The sequence below is a fragment of the Monomorium pharaonis genome, chromosome 3, assembly GCF_013373865.1.
Source record: "Monomorium pharaonis isolate MP-MQ-018 chromosome 3, ASM1337386v2, whole genome shotgun sequence".
In the NCBI taxonomy this organism is placed as follows: Eukaryota; Metazoa; Arthropoda; class Insecta; order Hymenoptera; family Formicidae; genus Monomorium; species Monomorium pharaonis.
Window position 1 is genome coordinate 2,832,379 of NC_050469.1, and position 17,208 is coordinate 2,849,586.

At 29.5% G+C, this 17,208-nt stretch overlaps 2 protein-coding genes across 5 annotated transcripts; one reads left to right on the forward strand and one right to left on the reverse strand.

Moving 5' to 3' along the window:
• Positions 1 to 674: 674 nt before the first annotated feature.
• Positions 675 to 16,759, reverse strand: LOC105838961. Of its 4 annotated transcripts, none has more exons than XM_036283617.1 (8): positions 16,628 to 16,759; positions 8,087 to 8,293; positions 7,461 to 7,722; positions 6,428 to 6,550; positions 4,388 to 4,549; positions 4,078 to 4,266; positions 1,711 to 1,910; positions 1,461 to 1,626 (listed from the first exon to the last, which is right to left on the reverse strand). In XM_036283617.1, exons 2-8 carry the CDS (start codon positions 8,278 to 8,280, stop codon positions 1,461 to 1,463), a joined length of 1,296 nt encoding a protein of 431 aa, XP_036139510.1. In that variant the 5' UTR covers positions 8,281 to 8,293; positions 16,628 to 16,759. The 4 variants fall into 4 exon arrangements, with proteins under 4 accessions (XP_036139512.1, XP_036139510.1, XP_036139511.1 ...); XM_036283618.1 differs by lacking the exon at positions 16,628 to 16,759 and adding an exon at positions 16,100 to 16,599; XM_012684924.3 differs by lacking the exon at positions 16,628 to 16,759 and adding an exon at positions 9,300 to 9,481.
• Positions 11,975 to 15,661, forward strand: LOC105838431 (sugar transporter SWEET1). Its single transcript, XM_012683983.3, has 4 exons — positions 11,975 to 12,230; positions 14,723 to 14,800; positions 14,910 to 15,192; positions 15,345 to 15,661. Exons 1-4 carry the CDS (start codon positions 12,154 to 12,156, stop codon positions 15,558 to 15,560), a joined length of 654 nt encoding a protein of 217 aa, XP_012539437.1. The 5' UTR covers positions 11,975 to 12,153; the 3' UTR covers positions 15,561 to 15,661.
• Positions 16,760 to 17,208: the final 449 nt, after the last annotated feature.

The window sequence follows — 17,208 nt, forward strand, 5'->3', positions numbered from 1 at the left end:
ATAAGAGTCTGCACTGGGTGTGTTTGTGCAATGTTACATTTTAAGATTAAGGTTTTATCGTTATAACATGAAACAATTGTACATAATTTCGATTAACGCATAGTATCTCGTACAACACAACATCTTTCAGAAAGGGTTCTGAAAGATACTGACAGAAGATTTTTCTGATATCTTTCAGAAAGCTTTCTAAAAGATGTGTGCTGTGTGGAATACATAAAATGCGCAAACGTTTCGACTCACAATTCGAGTCCTCTTCAGTGTTTAAACAATAACAGTGGAATCAAGAATTACATTGTGTGTTCCGTCATATTATGAAAGGTTTATCTTTTTCTCAAAACAGACGTGATAAAATACTAAACAATAAAGTTAACCAAAATGAAACTACTAGAAATACAAAATAAATTGTTGCTAATAATAAAATAGAATACAGTAAATTAAAACTTACAAAAAGAAACGGCTGGATTTTAATTGGATCAGTAATGTGTGTAGGCCCTCTGACTTTTGGTATCGATAACAGTAAGATGAGGAAGATTTCTCCGCATATCGTTCAGGGAGCCCATGATAGAAAGGTATCGTGTAAAGGCAACGTCGAATTTTGTCTGAACTATTGGAACGTACGGTATGATAAAAAAGTTACATTTTTATTTATCTTCTTTGGTAGTTACCCCGTCTAATTTTCTGGAATTAAGTATATGGATGTTCCTCTCTTTAATATATGTAAAAATAAGCTCCAGAGGATATCCATTGTCTAGTAAAATGTTAATAATAATTTTAAGTTCGATTCGTGAAAAGTAGGATGCGACAAATGCATAACGCGATCTATTAAGTCATACACTCTTTCTTTTGGCAAATTGGATGGTGTGAGTAAAAATTTAAATATTTCCCTGAAAAATGGGTTTGTGGTACCAATTGTATGAGCTTGTTGGTCGAGTTAATAAGTGTAAGGTCAAAAAAATCGAGTTTGTCGCCTCCCACCTCCATTGTGAATTTTAAGCTTTTGTTTTTGGAAGACCGTATGCTAGCGGTTAACTTCATTGTTTAATGTTTTATCACCTTCGTTTTGAGAAGATAAATCTTCCATGATATAACGGAACACACAATGTAATTCTTGACTGTTATTGCGTTTAAACAGCACTGAAAAGGACTCGAATTGTGAGTCGAAATGTTTGCGTATTTTATGTATACTATGCGTTAGTCAAAATTATGTACAATTGTTTCATGTTACGATAAAACCACTCTTAAAATATAACATTGCATAAACACACTCAATGCAGGCTCTTATTAACAACATTTTCATTTGTTTTTTTTTTTTAATATTAGATAAATCTTAATCTTGAAGCATATTCAGATATAAAAGTATTAATACTTGTCGCAAATATTTCTATTAATTCCTAAACAAAAAGTTTAAAAGTTAACAAAAGATAAATATTAATTAATTCTTAACCTAGACGTGATTTTAACTATGTCTCATTAAATGACGAGACTACTTTAACATTGCTCTTTTGAGATTTAAATGATTCAACACCATCTCTTGTTACAGAAGTACCAGTAACATCCAAATATTCTAATCTTGATGCGTTTAAAGCTAAATGGATAAGACTGGAGTTTGTTACACGTGGATAATTTCTGAAAAAAAATTAACAGATTATTTAAAGTATTTTATTTATTCTTTTTAAGAATTTTTCCTGTAAAGTAAATCAATTGACTTACCTAACAACTAATGTTTTAAGATTTGGATTATTGGAGATTCGTTTATCTTCCCGTAATATTATCATTCCTTCCGGAGCATGAAAACTATTTACTACTTCTCTATCGCAACTATCGCTTCCAAGTGCACAAATTGCTCTATCCGATATCAAACATCGTTGAAATCCATAATTTTCGAAAGAGAATCCATCCTCAACTAAAAACTGAAAAAACAATTTACTTTCATAATGTTAAAATGTATGTTGTGTTAAAGAAACCCAGTCAGAAATAATGTCTCGAAAAGTAATCTTAAAAGGTTCCAAATATTGTATAGGTGTATTTCGAAAACCCTGCCACTGAACTACAGGCGTCGCATATAGTATTCTTGTAAAAAAATATGACGATAAAGAGATTAGATCAAGAATCGAACTCTGAACCTTCCATCTTCCACTTCCCAGACGAATTGTTCTTCCAATTAAACTATAAAGGTTTACATTCCGATATTTTTCTCGCTCATTACTTTTTCTTTTGCAAAATATCATAAGATACTTTTATTTAATTAAATAAAACAATAAAATACTAGCACAATTCCAAAGCAATATGTGATCTCATGATATCTCATAGACTATTATATGGATGCGAAGTAGCCATATTTTCAAAGACTTCTCTAAAATATATTAATAAAAAAACTCTATCGCCACCTGCAGCTATTTTGATATCAAAAATCAAAATCAAAATTTTCGAAAATTTTTGTTTATTTTAATAGATTTTTTGCAATAATTTTAGTTAATTTTTACTTAATATTAACCTTCAACATACACGCGGAATGTGTGACAAAAATAAATTAAAAAAGTCTTCACTTATGACTTGCTTTACTGATTTTTTTTTAGTATGTTCAAGTAAAAATTATCTTCCCAAAACAATTAGGCATAGTTTGGACTGTTCAAAAAATATATACATAAATTTTTTTAGATCTTTAGATACAATGTTTTAACAAATGCAAAAATCATTTTAAGTGGCTGGGATAATCACCCCGTGTATGTTATGTAATTTTTTTGATGTGTGTATATTAAAGGTTAAGTTGGTTACACTATATATATTCCAATATCGTTTTAAAAAATTTATTCAAATATTTACTTTCAACTCAAAAATTAATTAAAAATATACTTAAAAATCCATCAACAAAAATTTCAAAAACTTTTGACTTTTATTTTCAACATTGAAACAATTTTTCTTTGAAAAACTTTATTTTTAATTGACAAAAGAACCTTCTCCTGTGTACCTAGGTAAAGGGGTTTTTAGTGACGGGCCTTAGTTTGCGAAAAAATGAAGACCGAAAAATTTAGTTTTTTTGATGATCTCATATATACTGGAAATTTCAACCATTTGACGAGCAGTTAAATACGGCTCATCGGAGCCATGCGCAACTTGTACGCTGACAATCTGGAACGCGAGCTTAATCTGAGTTCGCATGTTGGATTGCCAGTGGATCTAAAAATCCCTTTATTCTGGTACACAAAAGGCAGTCCCTCTACACATATATAACTTTCATCAAAATCGATTATTAACATGTTTAAAAGTCCCCTTGTGTATAATAAAAAGATGCTGGTAATAAGTCTATTTTATCAATTAATATTTTTCAGATAGTCTTTTTATTATACAAAATTATAAAATCTTTTCCATTATCAAAAATAATAATGCAGAATAAAGTTAATTTCATTTAAAAAAATTAGAAAATTACAGTTTTATTATTAATTTTTGCGATTAATTCGATACAACATTTGTTATATACAAAAGTTTAAACTTTATATATAACAATAACTGCATATAAAACAAGTATACTTTTCCATAGAAATTACACGAAAAAACAATACTGTACTTTTAGAGATAATCCTAGAAATTTTACTACAGGAAGAAATTGTCTAAAAAATTGTGCACATGTGTGTAAATATCAACGTATGTAATAGTGTACATCAATATTATATCTCTACAAACATCTCATCAAACACAGGTCAATTCAATCAGTAAAAGTAATGTCGCCAACATTTTCTGAGGACTGCTAATTTTGACAATTCCAAAGATTAAGAAATTACTTCGAATCTTCAAAGTTTAAACGTACCTTTAAAAAATATTTGTAAAACTGACAAATTTATTCGAGGAATGCAAAAAATATTGGAAATAAAACAAATTAATAAATATATGTACATGTTCAAAAGATATGGAATTATTCTCAAATTACAACTACCTCTTCGGCTTTCGATCGAGTTTCCCGAATAAACCTCTGAAAAGTTCGAAGTTTCGAAATTTTAAAGTTCGAAATCTGTAAAGTAAATCATCTGATATGTTCTAACAAATGTAATCAATGCTTATAAATTTGCCTTTTTTAGGTACCTGTGCTAGATTATCGTCTTCAAATATGGGTAATCGAAGAGCCTGTTGTTGTCGTTGTTGTACAATTTCTGGCGGTTCTTCATGTCTCCATGTCGAAGGACACTCCAAATATAGATGCGTTAAAGTTTTAGTACTACTAAAACAACCAACTTCACTATCTCCTAGTGCAGTATCTCGAAGATCTAAAATCTAACATAAAATATAAAAACATATTTTGGAATGTTTTTTGAATAAGATTAAATGTAAGACCAATGATTAATGTAATATTAAAATTAAAATACACATAAATAAAAAAAAACCATTATCCTACCTCTAACGTCTTAAATCCAAATCTAGTTGCTAAACTAGCATACGCAACACATTCGCCCAGACGATGACATGAGTTCAGTCTAAGTTCCTTGAGTTTTGGTATTTTGCTAATAACTAATAAGGAATGCGGCGTAAACCACTCACAATTACTTAAAATCAAACACTAAAAATAATTTTAAATATTTAATATTACAGCAATAATTATTACAGTTATAATCATAAAAAAAGTAATAACAAGTATAATAATAATATATGTATATGCACTGGTGTGTGTGTGTGTGTGTATTTATCATGTTTTTCAAGTTAACATTTTAAATTCGAAGATCAATTTTTCTTCCAATAATTAAATAATTACAATATAATTAATATGTTGAATATTAGATCAACATGTGATTAATACAATAAATAAAAAGTGTCATTTGTCAGTCAAAGCGGATCTAGGTATTTAATATTTTTATATAAATTAAACACTTTTTTAATTCTATAGATTCTGCAAATCAACGGATTGTCAACCTTGACAATTAACTCGATTGTAAATTTTAATAATGATGTTACACTCATCTTCATTTAAGATATTATTTCTAATTTCAATTTATAATTACGTCTTGTATGTAAAGTATGACAACCCATAATATGTAGTCTATATAAATATATTTAATAATTGAGATAGAAATTCAGAATATTTATTCAAAATTTTGTTAACAAGTTCAATTTTGTAAACAGCCCAAAACGATACAAACGAGTGTTTCGTACACGGAGAAAATTTTATAGTAAAAATTATTATGGTAAATAGTAAGCGTGCATCAAAAAAGGAATTATGAAAATTTTTACTATTTTTCATTAAATTACCATAGTATTTACACTATTTATGATATAATTTTTTGAAATTTCTTCTTACAGTCTATAGCTATTACCATACGTAGTAACTTACGAGCTATATCGAGAAAAGACAAAAATGTCTTTACCTTTAAAGGATGGTTTTATCCTTTCGGTTTTGAACGCTAACTGAAAATTTCTAAATTCATATATTTACCCCCTCTACATTTATGCCAAGTTTCATTAAAATCAAAATTTTCGACCACTCGAGGTTCCTTTGTGAGTAAGGGCCCCTGCATAGACTTTTGCATAACACATAGTGCATGACGCATAAGAGAATTAATCAATCAGAGTCGTCTATTTCCCTCCCCAGGATAGAAATAAAGACCTCTGGTTAATTTTCTTATGCATTATGCATTTCGTGTTATGCAGAAGTCTGTGCGGGGGCCCTAAATCTCATAAAAGTCTCATAAAAGTTTATGATTTTTAAGAGTAAAGCCTTCGGCACACGATACGATTTTTCATGCTAGCACGCATACAAGGCGTCTTATGATTAGGTTACGATTGGTAATATAATCATTCGAGCCAATCAGGGGCTCAATTCTGTACCATCTACCGACAACTATCGGTGTCGTTGCACAGATATTTTATATGGCAAAAAATCAGCGCAACGACACCGATAGTTGTCGGTAGCCGGTACAGAATAGAGCCCCAAGACACGGACTCGTAATAAGATGGCTCGTATGCGATCTAACATGAAAAATCATATCGTGTGCCGAAGGCTTAAGACAAAAAAGAAATTCTTAAAAAATTCTAGGTTTTCCTGTTTTTTTTAATCATTGTTATTTATATTGTGTTATTTTAACACATTATTAAGTAAGTTTATTAAGTACTAAGATTTAAGTATTATTAAGTACTAAGATCCTCTTTAATTGACTTTTTATTTCAAAATTATTTATTAAAAAATAAAGTGATACCAAATGTACACATAAAAATAAACGTATTTTTATAATATTATATTAATTGCATTGTAATTTATATTTATATTTATATTTATATTTATAGGTTTTTATTACAAGAAAGAAATTTACATAGAGTAAATTTACCAAATCAAAAAATGAGCTGTAGAATTGCAGACACAAATATAAAAAAATATGAATAAAGAGAAGTTAAATACAAAAACAATATATTGACATTAAAGATATATATTAAGATATCAACTTACTGTCAGATTAGGCATGTGAAGATCCATTTTAAAAAAATAAGATTTATTACTCTGTAAATAATTCATTTTGCAACCTTCTAATGATAGCTTTTCAATGGTGCATGGAAAATCTGTTATATGAATCTGTAAAAATCACATTGTAGTAGATTAAATATAAAGTAACTCCGGTATTTATATCGCGCGAAGATTTACGTTGCAAAAGTCAGGAAAAATAAAAGAAGTAAAAGTAATTTCTTGGTATACTGTCTTCCCAATTTTTTAACTGACCGATTTTTTAATTAAGATATTCCCGAACAGCATATCTTGGCCATATTGTATTAAGATTGGCCAACAGTTGACCAGTGTTGGGCCAATAAAGTGCTACTAGGAACAAACCGTCCCATCCCCTCTTCTCATCCCCCACCTCTTATCTCCCTACTACAAGATAAGAGGTATAGGCATATATGTAATAAGACTATATTACTAGCGTCGTGCTTGCCTCATAAGAGAAGTAGGTAAAATCAAAGAAAGATAGACGTAAAGAAAAGTGTACTTTGACAGTTTTGTCCAAGCGTGACACATGGTAGTAGGGGTGCGCGAAGTGTGAGTTTTGAACGTGCGCAAAACTGACAAAGTACACTAAGTAGCATCGTAATGTTTTCACCCTTTTCCCAGCCTAATTAGCAATATAATTTTATATATATATATATATATATATATATATATATATATATATGTTATTGGATCTCTGTTATACAACAAGATACAAAGTTGCATTTTTGTGTTATTTGTGCGAGAAGATTCTCAAATTGTCCCTTTTTCATTTGTTACATTAATATTTATAAATGTTATAAAAAAATATTTTTTAGATAACAAATTTTTATTTTTATTGCTTAAATTTTTTTCATTTATTATTTTGAAGAAGTCAAAAGCTCCTTTAAAAGATACTTATAAATAAATTACTTTTAAGTTATAAAATCTCCTTAAAAACAAATATAATATAATATTGTAATTATTTTTATCATAAAATATCTTAATAAATCATGTAATATACCTTATCTCCATTGATGTAATATTCTTCGATAATTAATTCTTTAAGTTGATCACACAGATTTTTCACATTATTAAAAAATTTTTGTGTAAGAGATGAACGTTCGCGAGAAATCAGATTGCCACGTATTGCCAAACTCATTGTTATTGGTTGCAAGAACTTCATGTACTGATTCAAGTCATCTAAAAATATAGACTTTGTTCGAAAATCCACTCTTCTCCACAGAGTTCTGTCTTGCGTTAACTGTGCAAATCTCTGACAACATCTATACAAAATTCAAAGAAATCAATTACAGAAGTTATAGTAGAGAAAACATCTCAAAAACCATAGTTAAAGAGGGGAAACTCGTTTAGAAGGTCAAAAAAAAATCGTTTTTTTTTAAGTTGCTTAAATTGACAGTAAATATATCAGAGAATATCCCCCTACAGTTTTAGGACCAAATTCAAACTGTAAAAATTGTTTATTTAAAAAAAAATTATTTTGTATATTTTAAGATATAAGTAAAACATACTCAAAATTTTTTAAAAGATAACTTTTATTATAGCTGCAAAAAATCATTGAAATTATGCTATTTTTGGCTTCTTAAACAAGATTCTCCCCATAATATAAATAATATAGATGCAACTTACAAACTGACTGCCATAAGATCCTGTGGATGTAAATATTTCAATATATTAAGCAAAACATCATCTGAAAACTCAAGGATATTTAAAGACAACGTTCCATTCTGATTTGCAACTTCTTCAAGTTTTACACGTTTTATTGAACCATCTGAACTGCTAGATGGTTCGGGAGAAAGAGATTTGCTGCGTTTTATTTTCATCTTCCTCTTTTACCTGCAAAAAAGAATAAAACACAAACCTATCACAATTGTTGACGTCTGCAATAATTTCAATATATCTCACAGATCTTTATTGCTATATATTTTAATATAATTTTTAATATCATAAAGATACTGTTACAAGGAAATTTTTTGAATGCAGTTTAGTCTATTTGAGAACTTACATTTCCCTTTCTGAGAAATTAGAATAGAAATTGGACAGTTAAAAAGTATTCGTAAAGATTATTAGGGAGTTGAAATAAAATTTACTTCCCTTTTACTTAGGCTATATTCTGAACCATTATCCAAATACTCCCATGTATCACTTGATTCATGTTCAATATTCAATACATAACAAGAATAAAATAATACAAGGGATCATTTGGATAACATTTTCAAACTTAGCCCTAATGATTTAAACCATTAAAAAAACCATTAAAAAACAAACAAACCATAATCATTCTCTTGTGCCAAGAATTTATTTTAAAAAGAGGAAAGTTATTTTAAAACATTAGCCAACAGTACAAATTATTAGAATATGTTAACCATGTATTAACCAAATATTCTTACAATAAAAATTCCACATTAAATGTTCTGTAATTTTATTTCTATAAATTTTGGATTTAAATAAATTTTGTACATACACATTTCAGACACTTAATAATTTTAAAAAATGCAAAAAATAAAAATATTTTTTCAAAAAGTTTTCAACTTACTACCTTCCCTTAAAATACAAAATTACTATGCGTTTTAACATAATACGCTTAATGACACTGATTAAACTTTTGACTGGGATTATACAAAGCTTTCAGCAATTGCTTTCAAGTGCGAGAAAAGACGAAACTACTTGGTTTAAAACGTACAAGCTTCATAAACAAATATCTTTTTTCTTTCTCTCTCTATCTCTTTCGATTTCTGTTTTCTATACAAGATAGAAAAATCCATATATCAATATGGATTTCAATGTGTATAAATAAATAACTATGTATCACGCGCAAATTATCTTTTTCTGTTGCACTTACCAAACTTCTTTTGATAAAACTGCGTAAATTTACGCTTAGCGTTACTTTCAGAATCAATTTTTATTTGTATTACACAGATAAATATGAAAAATTGAACGAAAGACACAGACACAAAGAATATTATACTGACATTTCGTGATCAACGGTATGCCTCAATATGCGTACCATTGTTTATGTTTCTCAAAGGTCGGCGGTCGGCGAGAAGTCCGAATTGATCTTAGAGACCTCATGTGGTGGAAGCCCGAAGCAACTTTGGATACAAAGGGTTTGTTCTTTATAGCTGCACTGGGGCTCGATTCTTGAATTCATTCGCAAGAAAACGTATGCGCAAATACCCACTCTAACAGAAAATTTGCAAGTTTATTGATTGAAAGCCATACGATAGCCAATAAATTTTCAACTTTTCTGTAAGAACAGAATTTGTGAATACGTTTCTCTTGCGAATGAATTCAAGAATCGGGGCCCTGGGGCTCGATTCTTGAATTTATTCGCAAGAGAAACGTATTCGCAAATTCTGTTCTTACAGAAAAGTTAGAAATTTATTGGCTATCGTATGGCTATTAACCAATAAACTTACAATTTTCTGTTAGAGCGAGTATTTGCGTATACGTTTCTCTTGCGAATGACTTCAAGAATCGGGCCCCAGAACTGCACTAAGGCCCGGTTCCACAACTCACGGTTAAATTAACTGGCCGATTATTTCATTGGAATTGACCAATCGTATTTGTCGTTAAGCAAAATTAACAAATACGATTGGTCAATTCCAATTCGGCCTAAGCCCCATTTCTACCAACGTAAATTAACTTTAATCTCGGTTACTTGATCTTTATCTTTTTCTAATTTTTGGAACTAAAATGAGATAACAAGTAAGTTAAACCGAGATTAAAGTTAATCTACGTTGGTAAAATCAAGCCTAAGAACCAGTTTCATAATCTTCGGTTACCTTAACCGACCGATTATTTCATTGGAATTGACTAATCGTATTTATCATTAAGCGAAATTAACAAATGCGATTGGTCAATTCCAATAGAATAATCGGCCAGTTAATTTAACCGTGAGTTGTGGAACCGGGTCTAAGGTTTGGTTCCACAACTCACGGTTAAATTAACTGGCCGATTATTTCATTGGAATTGACCAATCGTATTTGTCGTTAAACAAAATTAACAAATACGATTGGTCAATTCCAATGGAATAATCGGCCAGTTAATTTAACCGTGAGTTGTGGAACCGGGCCTAAAAGTGCGTTCCCACCAAGCGCGTCACGCGTCGCATCATCCTTCGCGTTCAATTAAAACGTCCCATTTTATTATGATAAAATATAATGAATGTTTTGATTAGACGCGAAGGATGACGCGTAATGTGCTCGGTGGAAACGCACCCTAAGTTATAATAAGCGCGTTTAGGCCGGGTATTCATAGTCGGATCTTATATTTAAGATCATCTTAAGTACTGTCTTAAGATGCCATCAGCCTATCACAGAGTCGTATTAGCATCTTAAGCCCGGATCTACAATAGTGTAATAAGCCGTATGCGATAAGAAATTAACCAATTATGTTCGATTATTCTTCTCATATTCAATTATAATTGGTCAATTTCTTATGGCATAAGGCTTACTACACCTATTGTAGATCCGACCTAGGACATTGCTTGAGACGATCTTTAAATAATGGTTTTGTTCGCGTCACATGCCCCAACATGCTCCTATTTACCCCAACGCACTCCAATACGTTGATTCCGATGACGCCAACCTATTAGAATGCGTTGGAGTGAGTAGGAACATGTCGGAGCATGGCGACGCGAACAAACCATAAGATTCGATATGAATACCAGCCAGTCGGAAATCCATCAGGGGCCTTTTAAGGCTGCGTTCCGATATTCACTGCCAGTACTAAAAATCTATAGTTTACGTTATATATACTGTAGATTTTCAGTACTGACAGTAAATATAGGAATGCAGCCTAAAGCTACGGTCCACTTGACGCTACAAACGTTTCGAAGCATTTTTTGATTGGTCAATTCGTAAAAATCTTTGCTCTAGTTTACACCGAGCACTTGGTACGCGTATCAAGTAGTGAATTTAAGCTGATCAACCACCTGATGATTAAACACATTTATTAGTTATTTACTATTTGATACGCGTACTAAATGCTTGGTGTAAACTAGGTCTTTGTTTTGATTGGTCAATTAAACGCTTCAAAGCATTTGTAGCGTCAAATGAACCGCAGCCTAAAGGCCTAAACACAATGCCAGGCAACAGGCAATAGGAACAGAAAATAAAGAAAGAGAAAAAAAGAGAAGAAGATCCTTTCTTTCTTTCATTATTTCTATTCCTATTGCCTGTTGCCTGACATTGGCTGCGTTTATACGTTTAGATCTAACAGAAACTAAGAGCAAGAACCAATCGTGTTGAAGAATTTTACAACAGTTGCAAAGCTGCTTTTTCTGCTGAACGCAGCCATTGTGTTTAGACCCTAAGAAGATCAGGGGGTCTATTACAGTTCTTAGGTGAGATCACTCACTGTGAAAATGTGAAAAGTGAGCTACAGTGATTGGTGTATATCGTTAGTTCTAAAAGTATACACCAATCAGTGGAGACAGTGCTGGAAATGTGAAAAGTAAGTGAACTCACCTAAGAACCGTAATAGACCCCCAGGTGCTTCCAAGTGTGGTTTTTGAACACAGCCTAAGAGGGGTAACGGGTATGTGTACGTGTACTATACTACTAAAAGAAAGAAAAAAGGAAGTAATCATCTACAGATATTGAACAGTATTGAACATATGATAGAGTTGTGTGCGATAAAATAGACAAATTGTCAAATGACAATTAATATAGAAGAAATGCATAATTTAAATTATGACATCGACGGAGATTAAGGATGCACTTGCATTATCCGCGTCAATTTGTACTGTTTTACAGTTTTTAGCTGGCGTGTAAGTGATGTATGATACGAATAATCTTGATAATTTAAATTTCTATTTTTTGAAATTATTAGCGTAATTTGTTTTTTTATATTTAAAATATTTAAAAATATATTTAATTTAATTTATTATTTATCAATAAATTATTTTTTACAATTAAATCCAAACAACACCGATTGTTGTGTAGTTTTCAGAAAATTTTAATCGTTTATATCTTATATACAATTGTTGAAAGAAATCTATAAAATACCATGTAAACTATTACAAAGAAATGTAATTAAGATCTATCACATATAGTAAATTTAAAAACGTAACCAAATAGAATAAAAAAATAATATTGATGTCAAAACAATTCTAAAATAATTATTAAAGGTACATTTTTCTCATCATTTATAATTCATTTTTGTCATTTATAATTCATTTTCCCATCATTTATAATTCATTTGTCATGACATTATAACTAGTTTTATTTTGATATATCTTGTGATAATAACAGATCAATTCACTGACAAGTGTTCTGTATAATTGGACTATAATGGATTGGATAATAATGGATTAGATAATATAGTAGTATATTAAATGGCAAATATCGTTTATCTTAATACTTTATATTTTTTTAAATTTAAAAGTTTATTTTGAGGTTTTGAAAGAAAAATTGATGAATAAGGTAAATGTCCTAACAATTGAACTATTAGGAAGACAGTTTTATATTATTATTAATTATAAATTAGTGACATTGTAAAAAAATTCATATTCATATAAAAGTTTGTTTTGTCAATAATAAACAATTATTAAGTATAAATCTATACTTATAAAGGAACACTTAAGTGAAAGGAGGACTAATAAGCCATGATTTTAGCCCCTTCAACCTGATTTTCAGACGAGTTGTGTAGTATTGTACAAAATATCCACAAATACGAATTTCTATGTTTAAACAAGATAACAACTACGTCGAACATATCCGTTTAGGCTGAAAACAGCTTAATTTATTGTTTTATGCATTAAGAAATTGTTTCTGATAATTTTATAATAAAATCCAGAGAGGGGTGAAATTGTGGCTTATTGGTCCTCTTTCTTTCAACAAAATATTATACCACATCAATTGTACCACTAACTGAATAGAAAATTTGAGCCATGTCTCAATAAATAAAAAAGTATTATTAGTATTTTATACATAATATCACAGAAAAGTATCAAAAATATATGTAAAAAAATTTGGGGTTTTTATGATTTTGTGCATTATAGAAGTATTGTATAAGTATTATAACAAATAATATATTAGTTAATAAGTAAAATAAAAGTATAACCAAATTACATTCAGAGCGATTATGGGACTCAGATTCGCAACATTTGCAAGTGGTCCATAACCCTGAACGTAAACGATATAACTTTATGTGTCATGCAGACATTACATCAGACATTTAATTAAATTCAATTGCATTATTTAAAAACCATATTCAAGCTTTTTAAGTTACAAGTTCTAAAGGTAAAAAAAATTAATACATTATTTCGGACAGATTTCTCAAAATGATATAAAGAATATATACTTATAAAATTTTTGGCTACCTACAATATTGAAATGCAGATTTTATGATAACACAGTAAATATTAATAACTAATGGTCATGCTATAATGTCTAAATAATTAATATGTAAAGAAGGAATTTGAGTGGTTAGCTTCAAAATTCAACATAAAGTATACGAAATATTATCATATCTAGTCTATAACTGCCTTCTCTTCTCTATATCTTTATTATGTCTTATGGATTCTACAATTTCTTTGTTCCGTAAAGATTCTATAAAATAATCTGAGATGAGAAATGGAGATGAGAAAAATTCAATTCTTTTTTTTCTTATTCACAAGGATAGGAAAAATCTGTGTGTCATCAAAGAGATTAACAATTTTTATCATATTTTAGACTTTGTGTTACATATTGACGCTGAATTTTTATTACCGCGAATAAGACGAATGTAGCAAAATCTCTGTTTATCTCATAAAAATCGATCGTCTAGAAGATTCTTTCCATTGTCGATTATACTTAATTTGATATCCGTGACAGACAAGAAATTGTATTAAAATTATAATTTCCTCGCTGCTAGGTCATCATTGATACACGCCTGTTTTTCAACTTATTTTATAGAATCTTCACTAAATAAAGAAATTGTAGGCCGCTATTACCATATGACCGGGTAGAAGCGAGGCAGTACACGTTAACTCAGAAATCCGGCCGAAATATGTAAAATGCGCCAACCACTGTCTCAAATTATTGATTATTATCATTTGAATGACTAAAGTACAATTTAAAATGTCTTAATTAATTTAATCGACATAAGACATAAGAATCGACATAATTATTACACATTTTGTTAAATAATTGTTAAATAGTACTTTTAAAAATAGTATTTTTAATAATAGATCTTGTAAGATATTTTATTACTATATAGTAGTACCCATTTAAACTATTAAATTTGAATATATCAAACAAAATGAGTGAATTTTTATAGATTGGTATGCAGAAAATATATTAGAAATGGTACAACTGGAGACAGTTCAGGATTGGCTTTTGTAACGTGTTTTATGTCGTACGTATCATAACATAATTATTATAACAAACAATATTTGCCAATATTAATATAAATAATGTTAAATAATGATAGTATATATAATTTAATTATATTCTTATCATTACAGTTGTAGTTTGTGGTTAAGATATGGAATACTTATTAGAGATTCATTCATTATATGTGTAAATATATTTGGAACAATATTACAAATATGTTATGTATTCATTTATATCTTATACAATGTAAAAAGATCAACTACTATTAAGCAGTTTGCAGTAGCGATCTGTTTAGTTTCGCTTGTGTATCTTTATAGTACTTATCAAAAGGATAGAATTTTAGCTGTGAAATATGTAGGATTTCTTAGTTGCAGTTTGACTATATTATTCTTTGCATCACCATTGATATCACTTGTAAGTATAAATATAAAATAACATTATTTATTTTGTTTAAAATTTTATTGAACTATGATTTAAAAATTAATCTTTTTAATATACTGATTTTTAACAAAATATATAAATAGAAAATAAATGTATTAGTAATAAATAACTATAAATTGTTACAGGCACATGTGATAAGAATGAAAAGCACAGAAAGTTTACCATTTCCAATTATAATGGCGTCTATGATAGTGTCCTGCCAATGGTTTGCATATGGATGTCTGATTAGTGACCAATTTATACAAATACCAAATTTCATAGGTTGCGTTTTATCAGCTTTCCAATTTTCTTTATTCTTGATTTATCCAAGTAAACGAGCAGATCAAGTTTATTTTATATAAGAAAAATATCTTTTACTCTATGAATTAATTAAAACGATATATATTGTATGTATGTAGGATGTATTATATATTAGAAATTAATAAATTTCCATAAAGTGGTATATTTTTAATTTATCTTGTGTCTACTCTATATTACGAAAAACATATTAGGAGAATCTCGTGAAACTATTCATTGAAACTCAAAAATTCAAAAATAACATTTCTAAATTATTATTTAAAATAAAAATTTAACATTAGTATCTTATTCTATCATAAATGCATTAATTTTTTTTAAATGTATGTATGTGGTATCCAATGGTATTTATATTTATTTTGCAAACAATACTAAGAATACTCCAGTAATCAGAGAGTACTCTCTCGTGCTTTTTCTTTCTCAAAGATGTAATATTTATATGTATATATATGGATATGCAAATTAAACGAAAAAGTGGAATAGATTATAAATTTTGATTTACGTTTAGTACATTTGCGTGCTTTTTATTGTTAATTACTGAATATATTGATCTGTTACATTTTTGGTGTCAATGTGTTTGACATACCTGTATATCAAGCTATTGACCACCAATCTGAGTTTGATAACCATCTCTATGTTACATTTGTGCAGACAGTTTGATAACAATTTGCACTAAACAAAGCTACTTTGGTTTGTCATCAATCTTTCATCAAAACTCTTGGAAAATCTACTTGCTATTCACCATCATTTTACTAAGTAATCTGTTGACATTGATGAATTTTTGCTAGAATTATGCACGCAGTATTTTTAATGCCAAAATTTCACATCTGCTGCCTTTCGGCAAATAGAATCTGTTGCCAACATTTCCCTCTTCAGAAATGGTTATCAGGGTATATATATGTGTGTGTATATGCGCGCGCGCGGTGCGTGTAGTGACTATAGGTGCGTTTTGGGAGACGTTATTAGCATCAGTCTATTTTCATTGCTCATAAAAAGAAGAACAAGGATAGAGGCTAATAGCACTAACAAATATATTGTTGCACAATATACTGTTGCTGCAATTCGTCGATATGGCAGGTTTCCTAAAGCCAACAGAGCGATGATTTTTACTTACATATTCGTGCTTTACGTGTAAAAAAATACACAATATTGCAAAGTTTAAAGCAAATCAATGAGGAAGTCATCTTTTTTCCTTTAGTATTAACTTTTTTTTTCTTCTGATTTCCCAAATGGATATCCGACTAATCCGACCCAAAAACTTTTTTCTGCCAGATTCATATGTTTCGTCATCGACGAGAGACTATTAAAGACCGTCAGCTGTGAGCAATTTTTCGTCCTTGTTAAAGGGGCGTCGAGGGCGCGGAAATAATTGAAGAGCAGTGACGTTATCGACTATGAATAGAAAGTGTTAATATATAAAAAATATTTAAATAATACAATATTAAATTTATGATTTTTTATTATTTACATGCTTTGTAAACACGTACGAATACTTATAAGGCTATAATGCTTAACAGAAAAAGCAGGAATTTTTTTTTAACAATATCACAACTCGAAAATTCGGTATTTGTTCAGTTTAGCTACTCTAAATCAAAATCAATTAATGAAATTATGCTCATTCGATGTATTTTTGTATGAAACATATGGATCTAACAGAACACGTTTATTACTGTTGATTATCGACGGGGCAGTCGA